Genomic DNA, 12,791 nt, shown 5'->3' with positions numbered 1-12,791 from the left:
CAGGGGACAAGTCTTTCCCCTCTTCTCCCCTTCAATGAATGGCTTGGGGATAAAGGGGCCTCATGTGGCCTCTTTGAATATATCATGTGACACCAAGCAGTTTTTTTTTTTTTTTTGAAATTTTTTTTTCTTTTCAACGTTTATTTATTTTTGGGACAGAGAGAGACAGAGCATGAACGGGGGAGGGGCAGAGAGAGAGGGAGACACAGAATCGGAAACAGGCTCCAGGCTCTGAGCCACCAGCCCAGAGCCCGATGCGGGGCTCGAACTCACGGACCGCGAGATCGTGACCTGGCTGAAGTTGGACGCCCAACCGACTGCGCCACCCAGGCGCCCCTCAAGCAGTTTTAATAAAGCTGTGGCAAGGTCAGTAATATGCTCTCTTACCCTCTCTGTCCTTCCCGGCCTCACTCTCCTCCTCCTTAAACGTGCTTTCCTAAGGTCGGCCTCCCTAATAAAGTACAAGCTTGTAAGCCTCTGCCTCAGGATCTGTGATTTAGGGAAGCTAGGTGAGGAAAAAGACGGAAGTTATGCGAAATTCGACATGACCACTGAGTCCACAGCTCAGATTAAGCGAAAAGAGGAGTCCAAGTTCTGAGCTCATCAGAGCCCAATTCCCGGTTCAGGGCTAGACAAGCTCAGGTGCTAGTAGAGTACTTACAACTGCCTTTTTCATGGATCGTGTGGTCCTATGTAACTGCTTATTGATTTTATCCTGTTTGCCTACTTACGTTCTTATACTGGGAAGCGGATACTAAAACAAAATCGTGTACCTTAGAAATGATGGCTGCACAGAGGGTTCTGCCTAATCCTGGGCACTGCCTCAGAAGTACTGCCTTAGAGGGAACAGGGAGGTTTAGAAATTCAACCCTAGGAACTTTCAAAAATGCCTCGTATCCAGCGGGTAGGCAATCCATCAGGCAGAAGTTAATAGTAAGTTAACCAATAACACCACAGCAGTGAGATATTAATCCTTCAAACCCTCCCGTTTTTTCCCCTCGTTCCCTCTCACGCACAGCTGATGCATTGACAATATCACCTTAGCAATCTGTCCCCTCTTTAACGATTTTGCAAAAGCAGCATCTGGTATGATGGTCATTAGTGCCATTTACCGACTATTTTTGGTACTCCTTATGTGCACGCGGTAGGATTGCATCTCCTTGCTCTTTCGAATTAGCAGTGACCCCATGACTCGCTTTGGCCCCCGTGACGTGGTCAGAAGTACCGCGGGTCACTTCCGGCTGGCAGGTTGAAGCACTCGGGGCGGGGTCTGCCATTCTCTCCCTCTCCCTGCGGGTTTCACGTGGAGGCCGCTCCTGCAGTCTGGGGCCTGGGGTGAGCCTAAGACAAGGCGGGGCCCTCAGCCAGCCCCTAATGGATTGGCTGGGACGTAAGCTCTGGCGGCTTAAACCACGGAGGCCTGACGGTCGGCTGCTATAGTGCCATCGCCCCGTGGTGCTGCCGGGTCTGAGTCAGTCTCATCTCCATTCACCATGAACCTCAGAAAGAGTAAGGGCGCTTGTCACCATCTTGAAAGACGCAGAGATGGGCTCTGAGCACAGGTATCTTGGCTAGAAATCCATCTAGTGCATGGAAGCCCCCCCCGCCCGCTCCCTCATGCCCAAATGCCCTAAAAAAGAGTCTGAAACCACCGCGTATTCAGTCTCCTTGGCTCTCCCTGAAAGCTGCGCTTTGCTCTCGTACCAAACGAAAGCAGTTTCCTCTGCCGGCTCTGGCATCTTTCTCCCTGTGGTCTTCCGGCAGCGGCTTCTATTCAAGCTCAGGAGAATCCTGGCACAGACACGCCATCTGCCTCCACACTCACATTCTACGCAGAGAATCATTCTATGTAGAATCATTCCCTTCACATTCTACGAAGGGAAATCTACGCAGAGGCTCCCTTAAGGCTCAAGGGGCCAAAGAGATCAGTTAAGACCGAAGTCCATTTCTCGCGGCACCTGCGTAGCTCAGGCAGTTAAGCTCCTGACTCTTGGTTTTGGCTCAGGCCACGATCTCCTGGTTTGTGGGTTCGAGCCCCGCTACAGGCTCTGCGCTGACAGTGGAGAGCCTGCTTGGGATTCTCTCTCTCCCTTTCTCTCTGCCCCTCCCGTGCTTGCATGCTCAGTCTCTCTCTCTCTCTCAAAGGAAATAAACTTAAAAAAAAAAAAAGAAAAAAAAGGCCAAGGCCCATTTCTCTATCTTTCTGCTCACCCCTACCTCACAGAATCAATCCCTGGGACGAGTTCCTGTGGTATACAATCTAGCATGAATCTTGGCCTCCAGAGTGGGTTGAACAGTGTCTCCCAGAATTCACGTCCACCCAAAACCTATGAATGTGACTTTATTTGGAAATAAGGTTTTTATAGATAATTAAGTTCCGATAACAACATACTGGATTATAATAGGTATCATTAGAGGAAGAGACAGATTAACACACAGAGACATTGTCACAGACAATGGAGACAGAGATTGGAACGATGCATCTACAAGTCGAGGACCGCCAAAGATTGCCAACAACCACAAGGAACTACGAAGGGGCCAGGAAGCCCACCCCCTCCCCCAGGGCCTTTAGAAGGAACATGGCCCTGGGACACCTTGATTTTGAACTTCTGGCCTCCAGAACAGGGAGAGAATAAATTTCTGTTGTTCTAAGCTACCGAGCTCGTAAGGCAGCCCTAGGAAATGAAAACAGCCTCCAAAGTCCAAGCCATAGGAAAACAAATGCATTACTCAGGTCTTTCGGAGAGGGAGAGAGAGAGAGAGACCTGAGTTTGCCTATAACTCTACCACTCAGTAGCTGTGCACCCTAAAGCAAGTTAGTCAAATGTATGTATCTGGTCCCTTTATCTATACTATTCGACAACAGGTATCGTGGTTGTTCACTGCATGGTACGGTGGGCATTTGCCATTCCTATGCCTCTCAGCATCTGAACCCCTTCCTGTGTTTGGACAACGCCCCACTTCTGAGGCAGCACCAGCCTCCCAGCAGGGAAGCTGAAGGCGTCTGATGGTCCTCTGTCACACCCTCAAAGCTGAATCAGAGGCAGGCCCGAAGTTCCACCAGTAAGATGTGTTTTGCAGGCGAAGCTCGGAATGTGAAGATTCGGGGCTGCCAGAGAATCCGCTCAAGGGAGGTCACAACTGCGTCCGGGTTCCAGCTCACCAGAGGGGAGTTCTAAGGACAACACTCAAGGGCACCAGAGGGTGAAGGCTGGGCAGGCATGGTGCCCATGTCTGGCTGCACTGCTGTCTCTCTGAGACCAATTGTACAATGTGACTTTGGAACTTATTCTTGGTCACGGAGCCTCCACGCCTACTGTCTGATGACCCCGTATCCTTTAAAGAAATTATTTTCTCTCTTTCCTTCCCTCACGTCGGGAGAGCTGGCTTTTGAACTTGGCAGCTAACAAGTTAACACACAAGTACTAAGGGAGTTAAGGTATGCCAAGCCCCTAGCAGGAATCAGGAGTGATCTCCTTTCTTCCTGCCTCCCTACATAGCACTGAGCAAGGGTTTTGCTGTCACCAGGTCAAAGATGATGCTCAGGGGCGAGAAGCGGAAGATGTAAAGAATGGATTTTTGAAAACGTGGTATATACATACAATGAATATTACTCTTCCTTAAAAGGGGGATTCCGCCATGAGCAACACCATGGATGAATCTGGAGGGCATTCCGCTCAATCAAATAAGCCAGACACAGAAGGACAAAGGCTACACGATTTCCCTTGAATCAAAGCATCTCAAATAGTCAAATTCATTGAAGCCGAGAGCAAATGCTGGTCGCTAGGGGCTGGGGAGAAGGAGAAATAGGAAAGCATTAGTCAAAGGGTATGAAGTTTCAGCTGCGTGAGAGGAGCAACTCAACTCCGAATTCCTGGATGTCCATTGCACGCTGTTTGCTACTAACGATGCTGCGTCACATACTTAAACATTTGCTAAGGGGATGGATCTGCTGTTAAGTGTTCTTATCACGGAATATTAAGTAAACAGCAGGACGAAGCTTTGGAAGTGATGTGATGGATACATTTATGGCGGAGACTGTGGTGATGGTTTCCCGGATATACGCTGATGCCTCCAATATCAACAAGTTGCACATGTCAAATATGTATCATTTTTTGACCTGATCCATACCTCATTAAAGAGCTTTTGTTTTGTTGGTTTTTTTTTTAATATTTTTTTTAATGCGCATTTATTTTTGAGAGAGAGACAGAGTGAGCAGGGGAGGGGCAGAGAGAGAGGGAGACACAGAATTGGAAGCAGGCTCCAGGCTCTCAGCTGTCAGCACAGAGTCTGAGGCGGGGCTCGAACCCACGAACCGCAAGATCATGACCTGAGCCGAAGTCGGTCACTTAAACTGGCTGAGCTATTCTGGCGCACCCCCTCCCTTTTTTTGTTTTGTTTTGTTTTGTTTTGTTTTGTTTTGTTTTGTTTTGTTTTGTTTTGTTTTTAAAGTAAGGAGGCAAGAGCTGTTTCATCCCATACAGACAGGACTCCTGGGCGGGCCTGTGCTGCAGCTTTCTTCCTGTCGATGATGAAGGTCAGACCTCATTAGTGTGTGGGCTTAGCCAAGGCTCTGCAGCGTTTCAAAGCGAGAGGAGAACTTCTGAGGAGGATGAGAGGCAGACTCCAGGGCCTTTGACCAAGCTGATGATAAGCCCACAGCGAAGAAAAGTCACGGTGGAGGGGCCTGGAGCTCAGGCTCTGCAAATCAGAGTATCAGCTGACAATCGGGAGTGGGTTGCTCTTGCATGTTTGTTGTTGTTATTTACGGGTTTTTTTTTTTTTTTTGGAGCTTTCAAATCCCCGAATCCCTTCGGCCTAAGCCAACTGCACATTTGAATGCACCAAGCAGCTGTTGCGGCGGGGGATTCTCTCCTCTGTGAAAAAGCTGATTTAAAAAAAAAACAAAAAAACAAAAAACAAAGTAATAAGCTCCCGGCTCCCGCTTATTCTCCCAAGGTTCCAGCAACTGGTGCCCTGACAAATGAAGTGTCAAAACATTTCCAAATTAAAACCCTACGGCTCACACAGCCCCACACCCTCAGCAGGATGGACTTTCCCTGCTTGGACCCTGCACACCCTTGAAGAAACTAAAAATAGCCAGATGGCAATTAACAGAAACTCTGAGGAGGGGGAGGGGGTGAGTTCCAGCAGGGGTCAGTTTCCTGGATGGATTCCAAACGGAGTCTTCAGCCAGCAGTGCTCTGGCCAAGAAAGGCTTTTCATTAAAAGTGCATGGGGGAGGCAGCATGGGAAAAAAAGAAATCAAGATTTGAAACTATAGCAGAGGCAGAACCCACACCACCATGCCCAACACCATCAGTGACAAAAATAATACTTGCTACAAGGTACTGAGTGGCTACCATGGGTCACCGAGCCTTCCATATGCAAAGTATCATCTTAACCTAGCAAGGACTCCAAGAAGTAGTCGCCACTCTAACAGATAAAGGATATTAAAGCCCAGAGCCGGTAGCAGCCAACTAGCCAAAGACGTCAAAGCAAACAGGATAAAGGCCTACGGCAGGTGCGTGGTGAGTGACGAGGCTGCTGTTCGAACTTGGCTTTCCAGTTCTGGAACTCGACCATAACCATTGCACCATGCTGCCTCCTACATGCACGGGGATATCTGAGTGACCAAATGTTTCCACGCTGTCCTTAAGCTCAGAGAGACAAAATTCTCCCTTGGCAATTTTAGCAGTCCCTTTCTGGGGTTCATATCTGGGTGGGGGGGGTGCTCTAAAGTAAGACTAACTGGGTTCCAATCCTGGCCTTTTCATTTCTTAGTTGTATCAAATCAGGTAAGTTAATAGCATCCGCAGGCCTTAGCTCTTTTGTCTCTAAAGTGGCAATGATGTAGGCTTTTATCTCACAAAATTATAATCAAGATCAAAGGAACCTGCTCTGTGGACTGAGTATCTGTGTCCCCCTAAAATTCAAATGTTGAAACTCTAATCCCCAGTGGGATGGTATTTGGAGATGGGGCCTTTGGGAAGGAATGCGGTCACAAGGGCGGAGCCATCGTGAAGGGGATTCAGACCCTTATACGGAGAGACATTAAGTAACTCGCTTCCTGTTCTTCTGGGGCGTGTGAAGATATAACAAGACGACCTAGGTATGAGCCAGGGCATGACTCCTCCCCAGACACCGGCTCTACCAACACTCTGACCTTGGACTTCCCAGCCTCCAGGACTATGACAAATAAATATTTGTTGTTTAAACCACCCTGTCTATGGTAGTTTGGGGATAGCAGGGTTTGTCTGGGGAGACTGGCTGTCCAGCATACAAATGGGTGGAAAAGTTCAGTCTGTGGGGGAAAGAAATAGGAAGGCCTTATTTGGCCACAGGTCCAAGCCTTGTTCTCCAAGCAGCACTACTAACCATAAAGCTGATACTATTTCTACCTTACATCTGGGTCTATTTCTAAATTGGTTCAGAACTCAGAAGGGAAAAGAGATATAATTAATTATCAACCATGTGATTAATTTTCACCTTCATAAACCCCAACAGATAGACGTCTATTTTATTTCACTGGCAGACAAACCCATTTCAGTCCGGCAGGAAAAGGATATTTTGCAAAAATCAAATGAGGTTACAGCTGTGAGTGACCTTAAAGATGATCCGGGCCAGTATCTTCATTTTTGTGGATGAAAAGATAACACAAATGAAAGGGTCAAGTGACATAATCCATGTGAAATTCTGTGAAAGATTAGAATGCAAATTATTCACATGATCAGTCGTTTGGGGAGTGGTCTTAAGAAGCCGTAAACCCCAGAATTAAAAACAGATTATGGATAACACAGAAAATAGATTGTAGATAATAGAAAATAGATTATAGATGAAAACTAAGCAACTCCAGAGGGAGAGAAATTTTCCTAAGCAAAAGTATTACCTCCAGGAAACATCTTCAAACCACAAAACAATCAATAGTTTAGAGGTGATTATTTTTTTTTTTCAATTAGCAAAAAATCCCTATCTTAGGTCAATAAGATTGCTTGCCCACTCTCTTGAATACGAGATGGAGAGTCAAAAGAAATAAGCCTCCCCCCTCTCCCCTAATCCTGTCCACCTGCCATAATCAGGTCCTCTTTGTTAGGGATGTTTACTTCCTATCTATTAACCAGGCAGGACCCCACTGGCAAAGCAAGGGTGACGGGCACCTCAGGACATATGACAGGACATCTGAGACCCCGGGGCCAAACAGCCATCTCTGGTCTTATCACCCTCAATCATCAGAGTACGCAGTTTTGCCTTTTAGAAAGCAAGTGGTCCTGGGTAAGTTGGAGAGAATTCACTGTACCGTGTCCCTTCCACTAAATACAGAATGCATGGGACAGGTACTTGGAAGACTCGAAATGTGTACGGGAGCAGGCAGACTGGGGAAGACCAGAATTCAAATACTGCCAAACCATATCCTCCATGATCTGAACTCAACACACTGGAAATAGGCACCAGGGCGCAGACAAAAGAGCTCCTGGGGACACCTAGTAGTTCTGGCTCCAACATCAAGAAAGGACGCTACAATCTCGAGTATGAAAATGCTCCGGTTTTCCCTTCCTCTTCGTTTTTCTTTTCCTCTTCTCTCTCCTCTCCTTCCTTTCTTTCCCTCCCCTTTCCTCTCTTCTGTGTTCCAGCCCCCAGCGATCTAGTGGTAGTGACTGCCTCAGGAGCCCAAACGATGAGGGCAGGCAACCTACCTCCGCATTCGACGCTGTCATTCCCAAAGGCTGAGACCACCAACGCCCCACCAGCCGCCTTTCTTCTTTCTTTGTCTTCTCGCTGCTTGGCCAGCGTAGGCCAAGTCGTGGAAGCGCACGAAAGAGCGAGATTTTCAGCCCGAGACTGAGAAGTGGTCCCAGGGAATCAGAAAGCACCGGGAAATCAGGGAGAGGAAGGAGTTTGGCAAAGCAACTCCATAAAGTTTTCTTTCTCTGAATAAATTCCTGGGCTGGGCGCTGGGGTGGCTCAGTCAGTTAAGCACCTGACTCGTGACTTTGGCTCAGGTCATGAACTCATGGCTCGTGAGGCTGAGCCCCACGTCGGGCTCTGCATTGACAGTGCGGAGCCTGCTTGGGATTCTCTTCCCCGACCCACAGACCCTACCCTGCTTGCTCGCTCTCTCTCTCTCTCTCTCTCTCTCTCAAAATAAATAAATAAAATTAATTTATAAAAAAATTCCTGGGCTCACCCTCAATCTGTACATGCAGGAATCTGATCTTAATTAGCATACCAATACTTTGAGAACTCTCCCCAGGTGCCAGACTGACCATCGGGTGACACACACACACGCAGACCCAAACAGCATTGCCAAGGGCTTTGAAAACCGAACTGATGTGAGAACCAGAGCCCTCAGAAGGCCAACTAGTGGTGTGGAACTCGCAGCCTGAACCTAACCAAGCTGAATGAACACGAAAACACAAATAACATTTTCCCTAGGCATTAAGCAAGAACCGAGAGTCTCTTAACATAATATTCAGAATGCGGAGAATGCTATCCACAATTCCGCGGCATATGAAGAATCAGGGAAGTTCCAATTCCCTCGGAAAACGCAACCAACTGAAGCCAACCCAGCAATAACACGGATGTTAGAATGATCTGACAGAAACGACGGTAAAGACGCGCCAACCAGCGATCGTGAACACTGCTGAAACCAATGGGTAAGACAGAAAGCCTCAGGCAAGAAACAGATGCCATGAAACAAGAGCCAAATGGAAATTCTGGAATAACCAACGTAACATAAAAAGTACCAAAAACTCTGATGGGCTCAGTAGCAGAATACGACAGAAGAATGAAGGCCAGTGGCAGATCAGCTTTGAGCTGGGTGCCCATTTATCGCTACTTTCTCACGAATTTTCTCTCTGTTTTAATCAACTGGTGCTGCAGAAGAAGCCGCATCAAAATTTAGTGGATTAAACTGGAGACAATTTGTCATTTCTCTCAATTCCACGGGAGGGCCAGGCAGCTTCTCTGCTGATCTTGCCCGGATGCATTCACGTTTCTGCATTCAGCCGCGGGGGTGGCTACACGGCAGGCCAAGGTGGCCCCACTCACAGGACTGGCAGTCGGTGCTGGCTGTTGACTGGAGGGCCTCAGTCCTCTTTTATGTGACCTTTCAACCCCCAGCAGGCTAGCCCGGGCTTCTTCACTGAGTACGGTAATCTCAGGGTTCCAAGGGGGTAAGGCCAGGAGCCACAAGGCCCCTTAAGCCCTAGGCTCTGAAATCCACATGATGTGACCTCTGTCATCGTCTTTGGTGAAAGCAGATCATACGAACAGCCCAGAGATAAAAGTAAAACATTAGACTATCTCTTGATGAAAGGGAAAGCTATAGGACTTTGCAAATAGGCATGGACACGAGGAGCCATCAGTCATTAGGATCATTATTTCAATGTTCTACCATACCCTTCCGGAGGAGCTAATACTGCAGATATCAGAGGCTGTGGTCTACAATTTACTGTGGCAGTAGAATCGATTGCGACGCTCAGAGAAGTTTAGTGTTTTGCCTGAGATCACACAGCTAGTTAGGGAGAAAACGTAAAACTAAATCCTGGGACTGCTGATTCCACTGACTGGTCTTCATGCCTCCGAGATGGGCCATATAGTATATTGAATTTTTTTTTTTCAACGTTTATTTATTTTTGGGACAGAGAGAGACAGAACGGGGGAGGGGCAGAGAACGGGGGAGGGGCAGAGAGAGAGGGAGACACAGAATCAGAAACAGGCTCCAGGCTCCGAGCCATCAGCCCTGAGCCCGACGCGGGGCTCGAACTCACGGACCGCGAGATCGTGACCTGGCTGAAGTCGGACGCTTAACCGACTGCGCCACCCAGGCGCCCCGGGCCATATAGTATTTTGAACGCTGGCTTTGTATTTAACAGGTAGGAGAATAATAATGGACAATACTTTCATAACGTGTTAGCAGTCATTCATCGTTCAGATGCATTTTGTGGAGGAATTAAGTGCAGGCACTTGTGGAGTCTATGAAAAAAAATCGAAGGACAGTGACTTAATAAGAGCTATTCATTAGGTAGGAATAGAGGTCCTAACCCATTCCATGCACCAAGAGATGCTCATTCAGTCTCTTGAGTTCCTGGCACTCGAAACTTAATTTCTTTATTGAGGTAAAACTCACATAACGTCAAACGAACCATTACTCATTTTAAATTGTAAAACTCAGTGCCATCTGGCACATTCCCTGTGTTATGTAACTGTTACCTGTCTCAAGTTTCCAGCCATTTCTATCACCGTAAAAAAAAACGCTGTACCCATTAAGCACCACTCCCCACTCCTCCCTTCCTCTGCCCCTGGCTCCCACGAGTCTGCCTCCTTTCTGATTCGCCTATTCTGGATGTTTCATGTAGACGGAATCATCTTTATGAGCTTCTGTCACTCATTTCACTCAGCAGGTTTTGTGGTTCACCCATGTTGATGCACGTATCAGCACTGCATTATTTTTGTGGATAAGGTAAATATGAACGATGCCCGCAATATTCCATTGTATGGACGTATCACATTTTGTTTTTCCATTCATCAGGTGGTGGGCATTTGGGTTCTTTCCACTCTGGCTATTGTGAATCGTGTTGCTATAAACATTCATGTCCAAATAGTTGTTTGAATGCCCGCTTTCAATTCTTTGGCGTGTATAATTAGGGGGTGGAATTGCTGGGTCATACGGTGGTTCTACCAAAGCTTAATTTTGATTCTCGTTTTTGACAAGCCTTCTTAAAATGGTCTGAGATAACAACATGCTGCTGGCATTACCTTGTCTCTAAAGTCAATGTGGTTCTGGAGGATGGCTCTGTGGTAAGTGGCTGTCCTCACAAAATCTTGCATCATGTTTTGCTGCTGGGAAATGCAGCCATAAAACTGTGGGGGAAAAGACAAGGACAGGGACAGTTAACAACCCGTAAGTCATCACCTTCATGCACACATGGTTCTGAGAGCCACCATGGTCAAGGTAGGCTTAACCTAATACACAGGCAAGCTGAGGTTCTGAAAGACACAGTGACCTGTCCTTCTTAGCTCTGTTTGTAAGGTCTAGAACTGTAAGTGGACCCCAGACTTTCAGCAGCTACTTCACGAGATAGATTCAGGCCTCGATGTTGGTCAGACAAGTGCCCAGGGTCCCTCCTCAAAGCAGAGGCTATGAGGGTCAAGAGTAACAGCGATAAGAGAGAGAAAGGCCAGAGGCAAAAGGGATGTCCCTAATGAGTCTCATGAGCCAGGAGAGAAAAATAGGACTTGGACAGAGGTCTTGAGTGAGAGCGGGAGGAGAGCAGGAGGTAGTGACGATGATCATCCTGATCAGGCAAGCCAGCCCTCTAGCCCGCTCAGGTGTATCCGCAGGTGTGCGTCACATGGAAACTCAGTTCCACCCGGAACAACTTTCCTGACCTGGAAATACTGCACGGCTGATGCCTCTTCTGTCCGCTGGCTGAACACCGAGGACTCCTTTTTCTCATGCCGGCAGCTTTTCAAGGTATTTGAAAATGAGCTGAGATCTGCAGGGACAAAAAGCAGACCCGTTTCTACACGGAGGGAAGCACAGAATTCACCACTACGCTCTTTACAAAATTCTGGGAAAACAGTAGAGGATTCAAAGGGCAGACGGCACCTGGGTGGCTCAGTCAGTCAAGCATTCATCCAAGACTTGATTTCGGCTCAGGTCGTGATCTCGCAGATCCTGGGTTTGTGCCCTGCATCGGGCTCCATGCTGGGATTCTCTCTCTTTCCCTCTCCGCCCTCCCTGGCTCATGCCCTCTCTCTCTCTCTCTCTCTCTCTCTCTCAAAATAAATAAACTTAAAAAAAAAAAAAGAAAGAAAGAAAGGGCGCCTGGGTGGCTCAGTCAATTGAGCACCCAACTTCAGCTCAGGTCATGATCTCACGGTTCATGGGTTCAAGCCCCACGTTGGGCTCTGCACTGACAGCTCAGAGCCTGGAGCCTGCTTCGGATTCTGTTTCCCTCTCTCTCTCTCTGCCCCTCCCCTGCTCACGCTCTGTCTCTCCCTCTAAGAAAAATAAATATTAAAAAACTTAAAAAAAAAAAGAAGATTCAAAGGGCATGTTCGTCCCCAAACACACACACGATAAGGAACGGCAAGGTGGCTATGGGTGCCACTCTGAGATGTGACACCCTTACGTACACTTGTCACACATATTTGCATTCACCAATATCACATGAGAGAGCTTAATGGAACACATAGAGACTGGGCTCATGGGATCCTCCTGGTCCCGCATTCACAAAGCGAAACAGGTTTATTCTAAGTCAGTCCTCTGGGGAAGGTGATTGTTGATGATAAGGAAAAAATATATATGTGAATGCAAAATACGCATATAATGGATATATATACATATGTATATCTATATAATCTCATTCTATTGTAACAACAGGGTTCTTTTTCACACTTCTCTAGGTGTACAGAGAAAAAGGAAACTAACTGAAGATATGTGAATACAAGGCAAAGCTTTCTATTACTTGAGGAAAAAAATACAAAAGTGAAGGCTCAAAAAAAATCCCCAAAGTGGTATCACTAATAGCTAACACAGCCTACAAGGTTGTCAAGTTTTGTGACTTTTGCCTTCGAAATGTCTTTGAGGGGCGCCTGGGTGGCTAAGGTGGTAAAGCGTCTGACTTCAGCTCAGGTCAGGATCTCACGGTTTGTGAGTTCGAGTCCTGCCTCAGGCTCTCTGCTGTCAGCACGCGGCCCACTTTGGATCCTCTGTCCCCCCTCTCTCTTCCCCTCCCCCACTCTCAGTCTCTCTCAAAAATAAACACAAAAATTTTTTAAATAAT

At 47.3% G+C, this 12,791-nt stretch overlaps 1 protein-coding gene across 10 annotated transcripts in view; it reads right to left on the bottom strand.

Moving 5' to 3' along the window:
• The window catches only part of LOC101100603 (histone-arginine methyltransferase CARM1-like), a 294,777-nt gene that overhangs the window by 138,254 nt on the left and 143,732 nt on the right, over positions 1-12,791 (bottom strand). For all 10 annotated transcript variants that reach the window (XM_045043482.1, XM_045043483.1, XM_045043484.1 and 7 more), the window contains 2 exons: positions 11,392-11,498; positions 10,759-10,863 (listed from right to left, as the gene is read on the bottom strand). In XM_045043482.1, the coding sequence (XP_044899417.1) occupies positions 10,759-10,863; positions 11,392-11,498 (212 nt within the window). The remainder of the gene's footprint in view (positions 1-10,758; positions 10,864-11,391; positions 11,499-12,791) is intronic.

This window comes from Felis catus, chromosome D4 (assembly GCF_018350175.1).
Source record: "Felis catus isolate Fca126 chromosome D4, F.catus_Fca126_mat1.0, whole genome shotgun sequence".
NCBI classification, from domain to species: domain Eukaryota; kingdom Metazoa; phylum Chordata; class Mammalia; order Carnivora; family Felidae; genus Felis; species Felis catus.
This window is presented reverse-complemented; position numbering and strand designations above follow the sequence as displayed.